Source organism: Diplotaxodon limnothrissa, linkage group LG3, assembly GCF_057381915.1.
Source record: "Diplotaxodon limnothrissa isolate DT_005_m linkage group LG3, D_limnothrissa_male_GT1.1, whole genome shotgun sequence".
Classification (NCBI taxonomy): domain Eukaryota; kingdom Metazoa; phylum Chordata; class Actinopteri; order Cichliformes; family Cichlidae; genus Diplotaxodon; species Diplotaxodon limnothrissa.
In genome coordinates, this window is record NC_140598.1 from 55,182,942 (window position 1) to 55,200,998 (window position 18,057).

General features: G+C 40.3%; 2 protein-coding genes across 2 annotated transcripts; one reads left to right on the plus strand and one right to left on the minus strand.

The window, feature by feature from the left end:
* Window positions 1–229: 229 nt before the first annotated feature.
* On the minus strand, window positions 230–4,376 carry LOC146636628 (butyrophilin subfamily 2 member A2-like). Its single transcript, XM_085349611.1, has 10 exons — window positions 4,199–4,376; window positions 3,955–4,017; window positions 3,355–3,717; window positions 2,959–3,252; window positions 2,758–2,850; window positions 2,595–2,630; window positions 2,480–2,494; window positions 1,300–1,323; window positions 1,147–1,191; window positions 230–1,051 (listed from the first exon to the last, which is right to left on the minus strand). Exons 1-10 carry the CDS (start codon window positions 4,374–4,376, stop codon window positions 465–467), a joined length of 1,698 nt encoding a protein of 565 aa, XP_085205737.1. The 3' UTR covers window positions 230–464.
* Window positions 4,377–8,866: 4,490 nt separating this feature from the next.
* Window positions 8,867–17,016, plus strand: mfsd8 (major facilitator superfamily domain containing 8). Its single transcript, XM_085349613.1, has 12 exons — window positions 8,867–9,202; window positions 9,619–9,701; window positions 9,898–9,941; window positions 10,905–11,145; window positions 11,254–11,367; window positions 11,456–11,600; window positions 14,860–14,918; window positions 15,171–15,279; window positions 15,712–15,846; window positions 15,926–16,029; window positions 16,173–16,399; window positions 16,472–17,016. Exons 1-12 carry the CDS (start codon window positions 9,147–9,149, stop codon window positions 16,676–16,678), a joined length of 1,524 nt encoding a protein of 507 aa, XP_085205739.1. The 5' UTR covers window positions 8,867–9,146; the 3' UTR covers window positions 16,679–17,016.
* The last annotated feature ends 1,041 nt before the right edge of the window (window positions 17,017–18,057 follow it).

The following is an 18,057-nucleotide window of genomic DNA, read 5'->3' on the forward strand; positions in this document are numbered from 1 at the left end:
CCACTGGCAGAAGCACAGTAACACACTGCTAACAGAAATAGTCCATTACCTGTGTATAGAATTTTAGAGCAGCCATTGTTTTAGTTTACAAAAAAACCTCCACAGCACTACTCATTTTGTTTATCGTATTTTGCTTCCACTTGGAATCGAATGTGTTAAAGGCATAAAGGTTTTCTTTCTTGTTTGCCTGCCTAAATTTTAATAGATATTATTTAACTTTTTTAACCATAAGCAAGAAATTCATAGTTTCAATTGTATTTACATAAAATGATGCTGCAGCCATGGAGTTTGAGTTAATATGACCTCCAAATTTTTAAACGGTATAAATAACCTGAACATGAGACAGAATTGATGGATTTAATGTCTCAGTAAGTCAGTATAAAAGTAATGTGAGGTCATTCGTTACTTTTCCCATAAAAACAAAGAAAATGTTTCAGCTTGTACAGTTTTCCTTACTTACAATATTAAGTTTCAGTCTTGTTCTCAACTGATTCTGCACAGTTTCCTTCATCACCTGTTTGACTCTGTACTACCTCCATAGGTGATGTGTCACCTTTTCCAGGGTTAAATAATGGAAAGATTTCACCTTTGAATGTAGCCGTGAAAGATCCAATTAGTGTTTTCTCTTCTACATTATAAAATGAAAGCTCACCACTGTCACGATCCAAATACACACCGACCGTCTCTGGTCTTGAATGGAAAGGTATTAAAATCTCAGGTTGTGTGCTAAACTGAAAACTATTTGCTCTTTTGGGAGACGAAGACAGAAACCAGAAACCATTCGATGTGTTTGGAAAAGATGTGGATGAATTACTGGGGATTTCAGCTGCACTTGTAACTCCTACCCACCAGGACTGTTTGATGCCTAGCTTCTCATCTATCCTCATAGAAACCTCCCAGTAGTGTTTTCCAGAAGAGAAGCCAGATGTTCCTTTGATAGCTGTGACACAGGTAACCATCTCTCCATCAGGAAATTCTATCTGGGCCTCTCTCACTCTGTTGCCTACAACCTTGAGGTATGGGTTGTTTCTGTCCTCAAGTTTAACATTAACTGTTGAAAATTGAATCAGAAAGAGTGACAAAAGTCATGAAAGAGAAAAAACTGTGAAAATGTGAGATTGTCAACAAAATGAATGAAGTTATTACCATAATGATTTCTAGCTTCTGAAATGGACATTGGCTGCACCACTTCTGTGGGGAAATAGAGAATACATGTGTTTATAATATTATGTCCTAATGACATAACCTTCATGTGTCACCGTGATTCTAAGAACAAGGACAGCTTTAGTAACGTCTTACCTCCTGCTAAAAGTTTATCAGTCTCTGTAGAGAAATACAACAAATAGTTTATCTGTATTTTTCGTTTTAATGGAAGAATCATTTGAATCAGATTTCTTTGTCATGTCAACACTGTGCAAATGATTACAGAATGTCTTGTGTAGCTTTCCACAGTGATACTGATGGGTCAGTGTGGGATACTGCAATCCTATAACTTTTGCAATGTAGGAGGTGTATCTGATATCGGATGATCTGATATCCTCGTGTTGGTGTTGCTCCCAGACCATCATGAAAATGTTGTTCCAGGTTCAACATTGCAAGTGACCAATCACATTGTTGTGACGTTATTCTTTTGTGCGCCAAGCCATTCGTGCATTTATGAAATTCCAATGTTGCAAGGACAATATCAATTCTGCTTACTGTTTATTAAAGGGTTACGGTTAGGGTCAGGGTCCGTTGATCGGCGGACAGAGGCGGTTTCATGCAGCTTTAGTACAGTTTTTTGTTTTACGCCGGTTTTTCCCGAAGTCGCAAAAGTATGACGTCACAACATTCTGATTGGTCACTTGCAATGTTGATCCTGGAACAACATTTAGTATGATGATCTGGGAACAACACCAACACGAGGATATCAGATCAACCATCTGATATCTCCATGTTGGTGTTGTTCCTGCATCATCATAAAACTCTAGGTCCAGGATCAAGATTGCAACCAACCAATCACAATGTTGTGATGTCCATTTTTGCAGTGTGGGGGAAAAGAATAAACTGTCTTGGCTTAGATAAAACTCTCTTCTGAAAGACATGACAAGTATTTTGAGTGTTTCACTTATTATTTTTTTCAGTATAACAAATATATTATCAGATTAGCTTTGCTGTTAGCCAAATTTAGGCTACTCCTGTTGGTTTCCTAGTGACAGTTTTTAAAGCATCAGCTAACTTCTTGGCTAATGCTAACGAAGTGCTCAGACAATATGATTGGAGACTTGCAATATTGATCCTGGACCAACATTATGATGATGATGTAAGCACAACACCAGCATGGGGATAACAAATCACAGAGAGAATAGGATCCAGGTTGTGTCAGAGGCTGACTTTGCTCCATCTTCAAGCAAATGCATCATTCTTTTATCCCGTTATTACATATATAACAAAACCACAGCTGATGTGAAAAATGATTTGTTCAGTGTGACATTCTTACCACTTAAGCCGTTCCCTGAAACACAAAATATTCATGTCAGGATTCATTTTCCGCCCGGACACATATTTATATAACTGAGAGCATTAATTTGAACTTGTCGTGTGCTCTTTCTTACCATCAATTTGGTTTCTTCCTGATTGGGCGTTCCTCACTGAAACACAAAACAAACATATCAGGATTTAATTTCAGACAGTGAACACTTTCTTATGACAGTGATAACTTTAAAGTGTTATCTATTTAAAGATATTATATAAATATATTGTGTATGTATTCGGTACCTTTCTTTCTGTAGTACATCACTCCCAATGCAGCCAACACTAATGCAGCTACAAGAAGCAGTGCAAAGGCCACCCACCCACCTGGCGAGGACTCTAATAAACAAAAAGCAAGAAATCTTGTATTTCAGCTTTTACTGTATTTACAATCAAAAACAAATAAACATAATATAACTATTACACACACACAAAAAGTCTCTTTACCAGGTTCAAGAGTCTTATGAAGAGTTCCCAGGCTCACTTTGGCCTCCTTTACCTCTTTATCAGAGAGACCCACTGAGCAGGAAGGCTCAGAGGTGGAGGAAAGAAGAAGCCAACTGTGGACTAAAAAAAGTCCAGAAGACAGATTTCTGTACACCAGACTTTGAGGTTTCACATCCTGCTTCTTGTCTGACCAGCGCAGCACAGGCTGTGGATACCAGCCTTCAGATTCACAGCTCACGTTCACCTTGTCATCTTCTCCCCACACTACTGATAGAAAAGGAGGACTTCCCGAAGCTAGATAAAAGGGTCCGAGGAGGAAGATGAAGAACATTTTAATGCGACGGTTTAGAGCAAAGCTTTTAACATCATATACATTTCCACCCCTAAGTCACTCACCTGTCACGAGTAGATTAACAGGTGCACTATCATATCCCTGGTTGCTGCTGACATAACAAAAAAAATCTCCTGTATCCTCAGTTGTGACGTTCAGCAGCTTCAGGCTCACATCGCCTGATTTCAGCCCGCCTGACGCTGCATCCTTGAGTCCAAATGAGACTCGGCCAACGTAGGCAGGTTCTTGATATTTGAACTTTTTTGACTGGTAGTGCATTACCGGGCTGTCAAAGCGATTAGTACGGTACCAGCGTACCTCCAGCTCCTCTGCATTTTGCTGTGGACTGAGCCAGCACGGCAATGTGACCTGATGGCCACGAGTCCCAGTGACAGGAGACGTGGTGGTAACCACCAAGTTGGTTGAAGCTGTAAGATAAATAACGCTGGCATCATTTATCTTTTACACTGGCAGAGTGGAAAAGATGGTTAAACACAGAAAGATAAATCTTATTATAACGAAGTCAATCAAGTTTCCAGGTTTAGCAAGAGAAGTAACAATAACATGGCTAAACTTGAAAAAATCAGAAACATTAAAGGTATGAGCAGAATCAGACACTGAGATTGTGTGTGTGTGTGTGTGTGTGCTACTAATCAGAGACTTACTGGGAGCAGCAGTGCAGGAAGATATAAACAGCGTCAGGAGACACAGACCTGTCACCCGTCGATCTGTAAAAAGGGAGGTGACGGAAAATTGTAAGGAGACGTTATAATTTCCTCCCCATAACTCAAATCCAGCAACGCTTAAGAAAACAAGCGTTTAATGTTGACGGCAGAAAAAAAGGGCCGAGGGCTAGTTCACGATTAGCATGCTGCTAAACGACAAAACAAGTGATCAGTGTCGACCTACCCATCGTGTTTCTGTAGCTCCACCGAGAAATCACCCTCACACAGTCAGAGATGTGCAGCTTAAAGGGACGGACGAGAAAACGTGAAATCCAGCAGTCCGGGTAGTCCTTTCTTTCTCTGCAGTTTCTCCGCTGACCTCGATAGCTTGCTGCTTGCATTACTCTTACTTTCACTTTCATTTTCATTTTCGTCGGAGAGGGCGGAGAGACGAGGATTTGAACTCTGAAACAACTTTTATTATATCGATCTCAGGATGTCTGTAAGTACAACGTCTCCCGTTTGGGCCAATCTCAGCGAAACTTTGCGCGAACATCGCCACACATACAGTCATGATTACAATCGCTATGATTTTTTTAAAAAGACTTAATGTGAATCTAAAATGTTTTTGACTTCAGTGTAACGCTACTCTCCGTTTGCGTTTGTTTCACGTGACACGCTCAACGTAGGTTGCCCGTATGTAACTTAACGGTCACCGTAGTTTGTATCGGCCACGTGATTTTGTTTCATGCATCGCTACGAATGACTGCACACTTTGAAAAAGAGCCGCAGACTGGGTCGATGGCGTGCAGCTCTGTGCCCTCATACAGACTAAAATGGCTCATACCACTTTTTATGTCCGATACTGATATCATAAATTTGGATATCTGCCGATACTGATATGAATCTGATATAGTGTATTTTATAATCAATAAAACCGTTTTTTATGTCTTGTTGCATTTTGTATAAGTACATACTCAAGTTTTAAAAAACAAAACTCCAAAGCTATTCTATTATACCCGTATGCAAAAATACATTACACCGAAAACATTTAAAGTTCACCAATACTGTTCTTTTTATTTAAACTTTTGGTAGAACTTAAGTATTTTAAGAAATATTCAAAAAGTAATTCAAAATGCAATTCTATGCATATTTAAAAAACTCTTTGGCTCTGGAAAAAAAAAAAGAAGTGCAGTATCAGCACAAAAATAATGTTTATATTCAACAACTTAAAAAACAATAACAACACATTGTAGAATGGACCCTTTTATACTTAAAGCTGAACATAAATTGACACCCAGACTGGAAAGCAGTGCAAATAAATGCAAACATGGCTTCATGACACTCATATTTTATCAAGACGGAAGCTGTTTCTATCACATTTAACCTGAGACTGAATTTTGTGTAATTTCTACACACAGCTTAACACAAGTATAAAAAACTTCTTTTTCATAGTTCCTGTTTTTTTAACCACGAAACGGTTTCGTCTGCAACACTGCTTTTTCCAAAGAAAGACTTGAGTCTATCCATTGAACGGTCAGATTTAATAATGACAACGCACAGACCTCTGAGCTGCATATATCGGCTGTAAAGCTTAATGTAGGAATGCTTTAAAAACATTCAGAGATGAACTTACGCACTTGCTTCACATTTCTGGGATAGGTTGCTCGGAGATTAAATGCCGGTTTGGCAGCATGTAGCGAGGCTCCAAATGCTTTCAGTGTGAAGCAACTCCAGACTGCTGACAGGTCTTGCAAAACCAGCGATATAGGATCGATACATTGTTTCTATCCTCTGTTCGGTATGTAGCCCTCTGAATTGTGTCAGATATTTATTTATTTATTTATTTATTTGAAATGAAAAAATAAAAATGTCTGAACGTTTTGTCTGTTTTATTTATAAAAGTCCCAGTTTCAAAATTAATGAAAAGCTGAAAGGTGTTTTGTTGTGTTAACTAATTATTGTGGAAAATAAAACTCACAGTGATTTAGTGGTGATTAAAATGAAAAATCAGAGTTTGCAAATTGATCATTCATCTCATAAGTTATTATGACACACGGATCTCCCCTACATAAGCTGGTGTTTATTAGCTAAAAATATCAGTATTGTAATGATATCGGCAATGATAGACCACTCAAACTAGGGGCGTAATTTCCCGGGGGGTTATGCCCCCCCCCCCCCCCCCCCCCAATAATTAGTTTCAGGTATTACCAGCAAATTAGTTGCATGTTTAATCATCTGGAAATTTACCCAAATATATTTATTTATTTATTTATTTAGACAGAGATCTTGACACCCCCAATGTTCAGCACAAAGTTACGCCGATGACTGAAACTTATCACAATATGAGAAAAAGAAGTACAGTTCCAGCATTATGTACTAGATTTTCCATGAGATAGAGAAACTGCTATAGTAAATGGAAAAAACTTTCAGTTTGAATCTGACTGTTAAATTTTAAGAAACAAATGTGTAAAATTACAGGAAAAGATTCTGATCAGTCCCCAGACGGTCCTCTAATTATAAAAGAGAAAGTTTGTGTTAATTAGCCAAAAAATGTATTTTTTGCAAAAAAATAAAAATAAAAATTTTTTTAAACTAAAAACAGACGTCAGTAGTTAAAAACTGTTTTGTTGTTTATTACTTAATTACTGCGGTGTAATATTTATTGGCACTGGGGAGGTTTTTATAAGCTAACTCTGTTAGCAAGATAATGACATTCATCATTGATATTTAAATCAGTTTTGATGACACATCATGATGTACAGTATTTATTCTCTAAAGTAAAAACAGAAAAATTTAAAAAATGACAATAACAGACACCCAACTGTATATAAGGTGGTAACGAGGTGATGTACGGGTTGGAGACAGTGACACTGACAAAACGACTAAAGGTGGCAGAGCAGACGATGCAATGACTTTAGCTGTGTAACAGGAGGTCCTTGTGGAGAAACAGAGAAAGACCAGAGGAGGTGTGTGGATGTAGTGAGGAAGAAAAGACACCTTTGACTAAAACCAAGAAATTTTTTAAAAACATTTGTCCTGCACACACTCAAAACACTGTTCTAAATAAGAGTTATTTTATACAAATTTAAACAATTTGCTTAGCATTATTTAATTAATAAGCTACGAGTTCAAAGGTTTTGCAATAGGCTGTTAGAATTGAGTTATTGCACTTGAATTCTGTAAAATATATAGCATAGTCCCATTGTGGACAGATGATGAACACTGTTGCTGCATGTGAGAGGATGTTAATAAGGCTTAACTGTAAAAATGACAAGGAAAGACCACTGGGACAGTTTATGTGGGTTCAAATCCAAAGACAAAGTGGAAACATAACCTGTATTGATCTTGAGACTGTGCACTAGATGTTTGGCAAATGTATATCACCCAATAACTCACTGTACACATTTCTTTGCACACCGTACTCTATGTCAGTGTATTTGAACTGCCTTGTTCTGTGTTTATGTTTTTATATGTAATTCAGTAAACCTTTAAATTATAAGAAAAACACACCCATTCTTTTTAGAGGTTCATAAAATGCGATTGAAACATGTTTAGATGAAGTAAGTTGAGCTCTTGGAATATTTTAATCCTTCACAATTTTGTCATTTTATTTCAACACTATTCAATAACTTTTAGCCCAATACTACTTGGTCACTTAAATACTACATGTTGTCTTCATATTACATAATGTTCAACAAAGTCTAGAGTCTGGTTACCATATAAAGTGAATGGATCTACAACAACTACCGTCCTCCTATTTTTATCCTGGTTGCAGGGGGGCTGGGGCCTAATCCTGAAGTGATAGGTTACACCCCAGACAGCTCACCATTCTATCACAGAGACAAACAACCATTTGTGCCAGATGGTGGATTTGAACGAGGACCTTCTTACTGGGAGACAGCAGCACTAACCATCATGCCACCAATCCAGGCTTATCAAAAGTAGGAAAGCTATGATTTCAAGGCTTGATGCAGAATTTTCTTTACATTTTTGTCCTTGACAGGTTAAACCACAATAAATAGCAATAGCATACACGTGGTGTGTCTAGTTGTCTGCCTCTTATAACTCCAGTGATTTTCCTGCAATTTGAAATCTCATGTGATTTAATACTTTAATAGTGCCACGAGTAGATTAAAAGGTGATCTGTCATAACCCTTGATCTACCTTAATACTCAGGTCACTCACACATGAACTATATTCAGACCAAGTCCTCTGCACTATTTTCAAGCATGTTGCATCCTGTTCACTAATGTGTGTCCTTCTATTGTTTTGTATATATTCCTCTTGTTTTGTACATATTTCTCCTGTTTGTTATTTATTTATGCCGTCTTGATATTTATATTTTATTCCTGTAGAATTTTGTTGTACATGTACAATTACAATAAAGGACTATTTTATTCTATTCTATTCTACTCTAATTTTTCACATATAAAAGTCAATAATTGTGCTCAGATTCTTCTACATTAAAGCTGAACTAGTTGCCCTTTAAATAACTTTTGTATCAGCCCCGCACTATAACTGCATCCACCAATCGCAGCACGGCGTCCTTCTCGCCGATCCAATCAAGTGACCCTCGGACTGTGTTTGGGTGGTTTGCTAGTTTTCACGTGAGCGCGGTTCGTCAAGGTGCGCGCTAACAGTCGAGTAAACACGGATGTTATTCGAAATTAGCGTCTAAAACACTGCGCAGCCTGTGCAACAACAAAGGAAAGACACCTCAGAGTGTTTAATGTTTATATAAATAATTTCATGTTAAGTTTTTGATAAGATATGATAAGCGTACTGAAGAAAAAACTCGGCAGAACACAGTTGGGACTCAATTTGCCTTATTTTGAAAGAATTTACCGGAAGCCGATGCTTAAATAATGGGTGCCTTGCGTGTTAGAGCTGTCACTGATATCATAGTCCAGCTTTGCGTGTTTTTATGTGGCGTACTGTGCTTTGTTCTTGGTAAAACGACCGTTTATCATGGTTTGCGGTATCAGTTAGACTCGTGCATATGACTTAAGGGGCCAAATGTTTCTCCCTAACGTTAGCTAGCTAGCTACCCGGAGCTTTATGGGAGAGGTGAAAGTTAGCAAGTGTCGTTCACTGACCCTCGACTACATGGCGACCTAAAAGTACTGTTTTGCTTTTTCAAAGTCCACGGGTGGAGTCATAATATCGCAGAGTTAGTGTTTTGTTAAAAGATGTCTCAACCTGAACCCGACAGCACCACCCCGCTGCTCAGGGATGAGAGGAGCAGGTAAGTCCAGATAGCCGCCTCCCTAAATAAAAACAACGAGAGGAAGCTTGAGTATGAATACACTGTTACCCAACAGGTTGTAGAAGCACTGGATTTACTGGCCTTGTGTTGTGTCTGTTTTGCCGTATGTAAGCAACAGAGCTAAGCTACAAAGCAACTTAACATAGGTAGACTTTATTTACAGTCGCTAAATAAAACACGCAACTGCAGTCAGAGATGGTGGGTGCAGCAGCTTTATTCACCTTTATTCTTTAACCCAGTTTTTCTTCATCATACTGTGTTCTCGCTCCTATAAAAAGGAGACGCTGACCTGTCACTTGGCCATATATCTTGCTGGCTCGTACATTACTCGTATAGGTTACATTGTCTTGCTGGTATGTCATCCTTTATGGATAATCTGTACTCCATGTCAGCAGCGATGACTCGCAGGATGATGACTACAGAAGTCGGTGGAGGTCCATCAGAGTCATGTACTTCACTATGTTCCTCAGTAGTGTAGGTGAGGACACGGGAATATAACACTTTTATCACGTTCAAAGTAATGATCTCAGCACTGTTACAGGAAAAACTGTGGTTTCTGACCTGTGATGCCATTTGAAGAGACATGAAATAACTTCAGTCACTTCTAGCCTAAAAACATGTTGAGCATCTTCAACAGCTTGTGTGTCATTAATGTGATCTGTGCTCTCTCTCAGGTTTCACTATTGTCATCACATCACTTTGGCCCTATTTGCAAAAGGTAAGTAAGTATGACACGGTGTCTTTTGGGCTGAAGATTGTTGCCTGATTCAACTGATGTCAATAATACAAACTAAGCTCCGTGGTTTGTTTTTGCTACTTAAATGCAGTCTTGGGTGTTTAAAGAGGAAGTGAAAGATGCAAAGAGGATTGTTGGGGATTTAATTTAGGATATAGTGCCCTGCTCTTTGCCCTGGTCAAATGACTGAAAGATTAAGCACTTGTAAGCAGGGTTCCTATACGGGTGCTGGAGAATACTTGAATTTATGTAGTGTTTTCAAGGTTTACAAAGGTGCTTGGATTTTTAATTGAGTGCTTTAAACTGCTTTGAATGTAACTGCAGTCTGTTCAAGTATATAATGAACAGACTGCAGTTACATGACCCATGATGTGTTTTAATAGGATGATCCACTGTTTTCTGTTAGCCTGTCATGCCTGCCGCTGAGTTCATTTATCTCCTTGAACTTCTGCTGTTTTTTTTTTGTTTTTTTTTGCTTGTTCCATTGTGTTTATTTCAACTTCTGTCTTGCTTAAGTTGCAGTATACTTCAGTTGCACCACATGTTGTGCTTTTGAAGCTACGCTTCAGCAGTATATGTTCATGTATGTCACTTCAGTGTCCTAAAACTGGATTCCAAGTATATTTGAAAACCTGAAATGCTGTTACCTTTCTACATACACTTGTATGCAATGAAGAGGTGAAATAATGTGTATAAGCCCCCCTTATGGTTAGACAATGTGTAGGACCCTGCATGTTCTGATTTTACTGTTACACTGAGACATTTTAGCCAGAACACGGTGGTCTACCAGTGAACTTTCCTCCCACTTCATGCAGCTTGGAAGCCGGTGGAATTATTGCCTAAACATGTATTCAGTTTAATATGTGGTGGCTTTGATCAACAGTGGGGTTTGATGTTGTACTAGGTTTCCTATGAGGTCTAATGTGGAGCATTCATTTCTTACAGACTGATGACAGCACTGATGCCAGCTTCCTGGGATGGGTGGTTGCAGCATACAGCATCGGACAGATGGTGGCCTCACCCATTTTTGGCTGGTGGTCCAATCATCGGCCACGCAGGGAACCACTGGTGTGTTCCATCTCCATTAACTTGGCAGCCAACATCTACTATGCCTACGCGTACCTGCCGAAGACCTATAACAAGTATCACATCCTCATGTCCAGAGTCTTTGTGGGCTTTGGAGCAGGTGATCATTTAAATATAGACTTAAAAGTTTGATATAATTTCCTTAGTAAGCAAATTGATCTGTTTCCTTTATGATGATCCATGACACGTTTCAGTCTTTCCATGTCAGGTAACGTAGCTGTGGTGAGGTCCTATGTTGCTGGAGCAACATCACTGAACGAGAGGACTGGTGCCATGGCTAACATGAGTGCCTGCCAGGCCCTCGGTTTCATCCTCGGGCCAGGTAAGTTTGACAACAGGGAGCAAAGCTGTGAGTTTGCTGAAGGAAAAATCAGTTTTAATGTTTGTTTATTTTTCTGTGTACATGTCAGCCCTGCAGGCATGTCTGTCCTTCATTGGAGAGGAAGGTGTCACACTGGACTTCATAGCGCTGAAGCTCAACATGTACACCACCCCAGCGTTACTGGCTGCAGTGTTCGGCCTCATCAACATCCTGCTCGTCGTTATTCTGCTGAGGTGACTGAACAAATTCTTGATGTGACTTCTTGTTTGTTTATAGTTTTGCCATAAACTTGATCTCTGTACTGTAGTAAATCTGTCTTCATCCCTCAACTGGGCCTTTTTTTTTTCTTTTTTCTTTCTTTGTTTTTTGAGGCACTACCTAAATGAACTTTAGCGGTCAGCAGGGTCAAAGATTTAAATCAGGACTGTTTGAGAGTTTAGTATTATTGATCTGTCAGTTTATGTATAATTAATGTTTTTAAAGATAAGAGATAAGATAGAACTTTATTAATCCCTCGGGTGGGTTCCTCTGGGAAATTCGATTTCCAAAAAAGCACAGCAACGACAGAAGTTACAGAGTTATACACACACACATATATATATATAAATACAGAGACAATATAAATAAAATATACGAAGGGGATAAATAGAATAAATAGGAATAAAAATAAAAATACAAGTGAATTGCACATTTCAAGTATTGAGTCTATTGCACCGTTGACTATTTACAAAAGTATTGCACAAAAGGTATTGCACAGTGAGGTGAAGAGGCACTACAGCTTAGTTGTTCCCCCCTCCTTTGTCCTCCTGTTTCCCCTCCCTCTCCCCTCCAGAGAGGAGTTAAACAGTCTGATGGCGTGTGGGACAAAGGAGTTTTTAAGTCTGTTAGTTCTTGTCTTGGGGAGAAGCAACCTGTCACTGAACAGACTCTTCTGGTTGTTAATGGCCGTGTGCAGAGGATGCCCAGCATTGTCCATAATGTCCATCAGTTTCTTTAATGTCCTTTTCTCTGCCACTGTCACCAGAGTGTCCAGCTTCATGCCGACCACAGAGCCAGCCCTCCTGATCAGTTTCTCCAGCCTGGATGAGTCCTTCTTTGCTGTGCTGCTCCCCCAGCACACCACAGCATAGTAAAGTACTCCAGCAACCACTGACTGGTAAAACATCCTCAGGAGCTTCCTGCAGATGTTAAAAGACCTCAGCCTCCTGAGGAAGTACAGTCGGCTTTGGGCTTTTTTATACAGGTGCTCTGTGTTGCATGACCAGTCCAGTTTATTGTCCACCCACAGCCCGAGGTACTTGTACTTGTTGACCACCTCCACCTCCTCCCCCTCTATCTGAACCGGCAGTGGACCTGCTCTAGACCTCCCGAAGTCCACAACCAGTTCCTTAGTCTTTGAGGTGTTGAGTTGCAGGTGGTTTGTGTGACTCCATGCGACAAAGTTCCTCACCAGACTTCTGTACTCCTCTTCCTGATCATCCCAGATACACCCCATGATAGCTGTGTCGTCTGCAAACTTCTGAATGTGGCATAATTCAGAGTTGTAGCAGAAGTCAGAGGTGTACAGGGTGAAGAGAAGAGGGGACAGCACAGTTCCCTGTGGTGCTCCTGTGCTGCTGACCACTGTGTCAGACGTGATGTCCTTCAGCCTGACGTACTGTGGTCTGTCGGTGAGGTAGTCGGAGATCCAAGCCACCAGGCAGGGGTCCACCTCCATCCTGTTCAGTTTTTCTTGAAGCATACAGGGCCGGATGGTATTAAAGGCACTGGAAAAGTCAAGAAACAGGATCCTGACCGTGCCTTTTCCCCCATCCAGGTGTGAGTGGGCTCTGTGTAGGAGGTACAGGATGGCATCCTCCACTCCGACACCCGCCTTGTATGCAAACTGTAGTGGGTCCTGGGCATGTTGTACCTGTGGTCGGAGGAGGTTGAGGAAGAGCCGCTCTAGAGTCTTCATAAGATGTGACGTCAGTGCCACCGGTCGGAAGTCATTCAGCTCATTGGGCCGGTTCTTTTTGGGGACCGGGACGATGCAGGATGTCTTCCATAGGGCGGGCACTCTCCCCAGTCGCAGACTGAGGTTGAAGACTCGTTGTAGTGGCTCCCCAAGTTCAGCAGCACACGCCTTTAGCATCCTAGGACACACCTTGTCTGGGCCTGCTGCCTTTCTGGGGCGAAGCTTCCTCAGTTGTCTCCTGACCTGATCCACTGTGACACTGGGAGATGTTTGGGAAGAGGGGAGGGGGGGAGATGTCTTGCTGCTGAGAGAGGGATTGGAGGAGGGGGGTGTCATGGTGTCAGGAAGGGGGGGAAGCGAGGGAGGCAGGAGAGTGGGGAGAGGACTCTGTAGTGAAGGTGAGGGTGAGGGTGGGGGGGTTGTGGGCTGGTCAAACCTGTTGAAGAAGTTGTTGAGTTCGTTTGCCTTCTCCACAGTCCCCCCCACTGTGCTTTTCTTGGTGTTGTGGCCTGTGATGGTTTTCACACCATTCCAGACCTCCCTCATATTGTTCCTCTCCAACTTCTGCTCCACCTTCCTCCTGTAGGTGTCCTTTGCTTCCCTCAGGCAGCGTTTCACCTTCCGCTGTGCTGCCTTCATCTCCTCCTTCACTTTGCTCCTGAAAGCCGCCTTCTTCATGTTGAGGACAGCTTTGACTTCCTTTGCCGTATAAATGTGAAGGTTCACAATTCTTTCGAATTCTGTCTTAAAGCACTATTTGTGCTTTTGGTTTTTATTGAACATACTGAAAAAATGATCCAAGTTTCTCTTCATAACCTAAAAAACATAAGTTGAGATCAGGTGACTTGAATTTGAAGAACATCTGATTTTGCTGATTTGAGAAACTCATATTGCTTTTGCAGTTTGCTTTGGGTCATTATCTGTTTACACAGTCTGATCAGGAGCGTTTGGTTGAATCCGAGCAGAGAGTGCAGCCCTGTTGCTTCCATCAGCAGTCACAAAACACCACTGACAGTCATACATGTCTATGCCATAATATTAGCCCCTCCATGTTAGACAGATGATGTGGTATGCTTCAGATCATGAGCTATTTCTCTCCTGCTCCATACCTTTCTCTTCCCATCATTTTGATACAAGTTAATAAAAGTTAATCTTGGGTTTATCTGACCAAACATTTTTTTTTACAGAGCTGTGCTCTTTTAGATGTTTGCTGGCAAAGTCTAGTCTGGCCTTCAAGTGGTTGCTTGCACCTTTTAAATCCTCCATATTTACATTCATGAAGGTGATTGTAGACCTTGACAATGATACTCCTGCATCCTGAAATATTTTTGACTTGTCTTTAACGTGTGAAGTTGTTTTTCCTTAACCATTTTTTTTTTTTTTTTTTTTTTTGAAGGGAAAAAAAAAAAGGATCGGTCTTCAGTAGGATAGTTCTGGAAAATTTCAGTATTTGACTGTTTATTTCGTTATTTTACATGGACTAAAAAATACTGTGGATATACCCTTTAACTAAAATGTTTGATTCTTTCCATCAGAGAGCATCACGTTGATGAAGATGGAAGGCACATTCAATCTATCAACTACACATCAGAAGGTGTATCTATTTTTCTTTAGCATTTACTGTATGCCAAGGAAAGACCACTTGCTGAAGTCAATTTACAGAAAAAATGAAAACTATTTGGACTAAAACATTTATTTATTTTTAAGTCATTTAACATACAGAGTGACATAAAGCAGTACTGCACTGAGTCTGAATGGCTAATGTTAAAGGAATCATACATTTTGAATATGGAAATAAATGAGTCATGTTTTACAGTTTCTGATGGAAGATACATTTGTTTTCTAGAGAGAGTTGATATTTCAGAAGAAACTGTTGAAAGCATCGATCAGGTGGCTGTCATGACATCCAACATCCTGTTCTTCATCATCATGTTCATCTTTGCCATCTTTGAGACGTATGTATTTCTTCAAAGACGTCAGACTCACAGATGGTACATAAAAGCTGGTTCCAAGTAGGGCTGGGTATCGCCACTGATTTCTATTAGTTATTCAATTTTGATTGATGAGGTCCCGGTTTGATTTCATTTTGACTCAGTCAGAAATATTGTGATAATGATCATTTACAAGTACATGTGAGACTTCATCAGAGGTGTAAGCATCACAGCAGATAACTTTGTGTCAAAGTAACTGAGGATAAAACAGAAAAATATAAAGGAGATCATTTTATACATTATCTCTGCGATTGACAAGCTTCCTGGTTTCAAAACGCAAGCATGGTGACAGTTCTCAGCCAGAGCTATGCCTGTCTTTTATATCCAGTCTAGGCAGTCTTTCTCTCTCTTTAAAACCTCTTTTGTACTCTGTTGTGATTCTGTGTTTTTCTTCAGAATTACCACGCCCCTATCTATGGACATGTTTGCCTGGACAAGGAAAGAAGCTGTGCTGTACAACGGGATCATTCTCTGCTGCATCGGATTTGTATCAATCTTGGTGTTTCTGGCTGTAAAAGTGGCTGCTCTTAGGTATCACCCCTCTCACTGCACATATAAATTACATCAAAAAAAGAATCGCCTTTCCTGAATTTCGTTAATTTCCTTCCAGATTCGGAGATCGGCCTGTGTTGTTAATCGGCTTGGTCATTATTTTCTGTGGCTTCTTTATTCTTCTTCCATGGGGAAACCATTATCCTAAAATCCAGTGGGCAGGTATTGATCGGTTGAATTAAGTAGTCAGATTAGTTTCCAGTTGTTGCCATTTTGACTCTTGACAGCTCAGTGTGTAGTTGTTACATCTTTCCAAGCATCTGTTTAGATTTAAACTAATTTCTACCCTCCTCTTTCACAAACAGACATAAAAAACAACTCCTTTGTGACTCAGATGCCTGACCTCATGCTAGCCCCGAACAGTACTGTGGAGCCAACGGGGTGTCCCATCGAACAAACCTGGTGCCAGTATACTCCTGCTATACACATAGCTCAGTTCTTCTCAGCGGACTTCCTCATTGGAGTGGGATACCCAGCCTGCAATGTGATGTCCTACACACTGTATTCCAAAATCCTTGGACCCAAACCTCAGGTAAATACTAACATGTGTGATGCTTTAAAATAATTTTGAACGCGCCCATATACTTCTCAAATGTTTCACCAGGGTGTGTACATGGGCTGGCTGACGGCGTCGGGCAGCGGGGCACGGACACTCGGCCCGGTCTTCGTCTCCCATGTCTACACCCACCTGGGACCTCGCTGGACCTTCAGCCTCATCTGCGGCATGGTGGCAGGAGCCATCATCCTCCTCATCTCGGCCTACCGCAGACTCATTGCCTTTTCTGTTCGCCATGGAAGGATTGTAGAGTAGCATTGATGGAAACCGATCGCCGTTTGTTATACTTGCTTTCAGCACATAAGTCCTGGCCATCATGACATTCTGTCGCTGCCACTTTGAAAAGTGGGGACGGATAAACTTTTAAAAGTTTGTAACTCAGGGTTTTGACTTTTTAACTCTTGCAAAGACAGTTTTTTTTTCATAACATGATCGAAGACCGCTGCTTCATGATTTATAAAGGAGCTAAAACTGCAGTGAACGCGCCGCTCACTTGTTGGGAAAGAAAACATGACAGAAGTGTGTCTTTGAGTGATGAACATAATTACACATGCATTACATCATAGAACATTACATTTGACAATTTTAACATTTCCTGCTAAACTCTTTTTCTTAATGGAAAAAAATACTGATATTATTTTTCCTTCTGTTAATGGCTTAACCTGTAGTTGTTTAAAACTGCGGGTTTTTGTCTATTGGAAAATATTCAGAAATGTCTGGGTGGGTGCGGGTGTGTATGGTAACAATAAACTGATTAATAAATAAACTGTTTAAGATTTTATCTAACCCTGTGCTGGCAGTATTTAATGTGTATATCTTATGATGAGGTGGGCTTCTTTATATCAGACAATGTATTATGTGTAGCCTAACATTGTTGCTCCTCAGAGAAGGCTTAAGCAGCTGTGCACTTTAAATTGTTAAAGAAAAAACATAACAAAAAAAAAAACATGAGAAGAGGCAGGAAGTGTTCCCTCTCTTTAAAGAAAAAATAACACTGCAGACCTCTTCGGGCAATCGGATGGATGACTCTGCATTTGGTTGCCAGGAGAACGATACTTTCTGACTAATAAAGTTTTGTGGTGGGGGGATTATGGCGTGAGTTTGTTTTTCATTCAAAGTGAAAGGAACTCTTAAAGCTTCAGCATACTGACATCTTGGACGTCCCCAACTTTGTGGAAACAGTTTGAGGATGGACCCTTCTGTTCTAGCATGACTGAACACCAGTGGACAAAGTAAGGTCCATAAAGACAGTGAGTTTGGTGTGGAAAAACTTGACTGGCCTGCACAAAGTCTTGACCTCAACCAGAGAACACTGTTAGCATGAAAAAACAGGAGACCTTCTCATGTAAACCCTACTTTGCACTTTTGGAAGAATGGTTTAAAAAAAAAAATCCTAAACACACTCCTGAACCTTGGAGAAAGCCTCTCCATGAGATCTGGAAGCTGTAAAAGCTGTGGATCAACATCATATTAAACCTAAAGATGGCCGCTGAAGTTCATATGCGTGTGAAGGCAGACGAACCAATGCTTTTGCCAATCCAGTGTCTACGGTGCGTACTTGGCTATATTGTTATAATGACATAACATTTACAACACAGTCTAATGCTGTTAATTCCTACCAAATTCCATACCAA

What these genes read in the sequence shown, in the direction of transcription:
- LOC146636628 (XM_085349611.1), bottom strand. Translation starts at nt 4,376, where the DNA reads ATGAAAGTGAAAGTAAGAGTAATGCAAGCAGCAAGCTATCGAGGTCAG. An exon ending in GATGTACTACAGAAAGAAAG is followed by an intron (nt 2,631 to 2,757) that starts GTACCGAATACA and finishes TTTGTGTTTCAG; the next exon opens with TGAGGAACGCCCAATCAGGA. An exon ending in TGATAAACTTTTAGCAGGAG is followed by an intron (nt 1,192 to 1,299) that starts GTAAGACGTTAC and finishes ATTTCCCCACAG; the next exon opens with AAGTGGTGCAGCCAATGTCC.
- mfsd8 (XM_085349613.1), top strand. Translation starts at nt 9,147, where the DNA reads ATGTCTCAACCTGAACCCGACAGCACCACCCCGCTGCTCAGGGATGAG. An exon ending in CTCGTCGTTATTCTGCTGAG is followed by an intron (nt 11,601 to 14,859) that starts GTGACTGAACAA and finishes TCTTTCCATCAG; the next exon opens with AGAGCATCACGTTGATGAAG. An exon ending in TCCTTGGACCCAAACCTCAG is followed by an intron (nt 16,400 to 16,471) that starts GTAAATACTAAC and finishes ATGTTTCACCAG; the next exon opens with GGTGTGTACATGGGCTGGCT.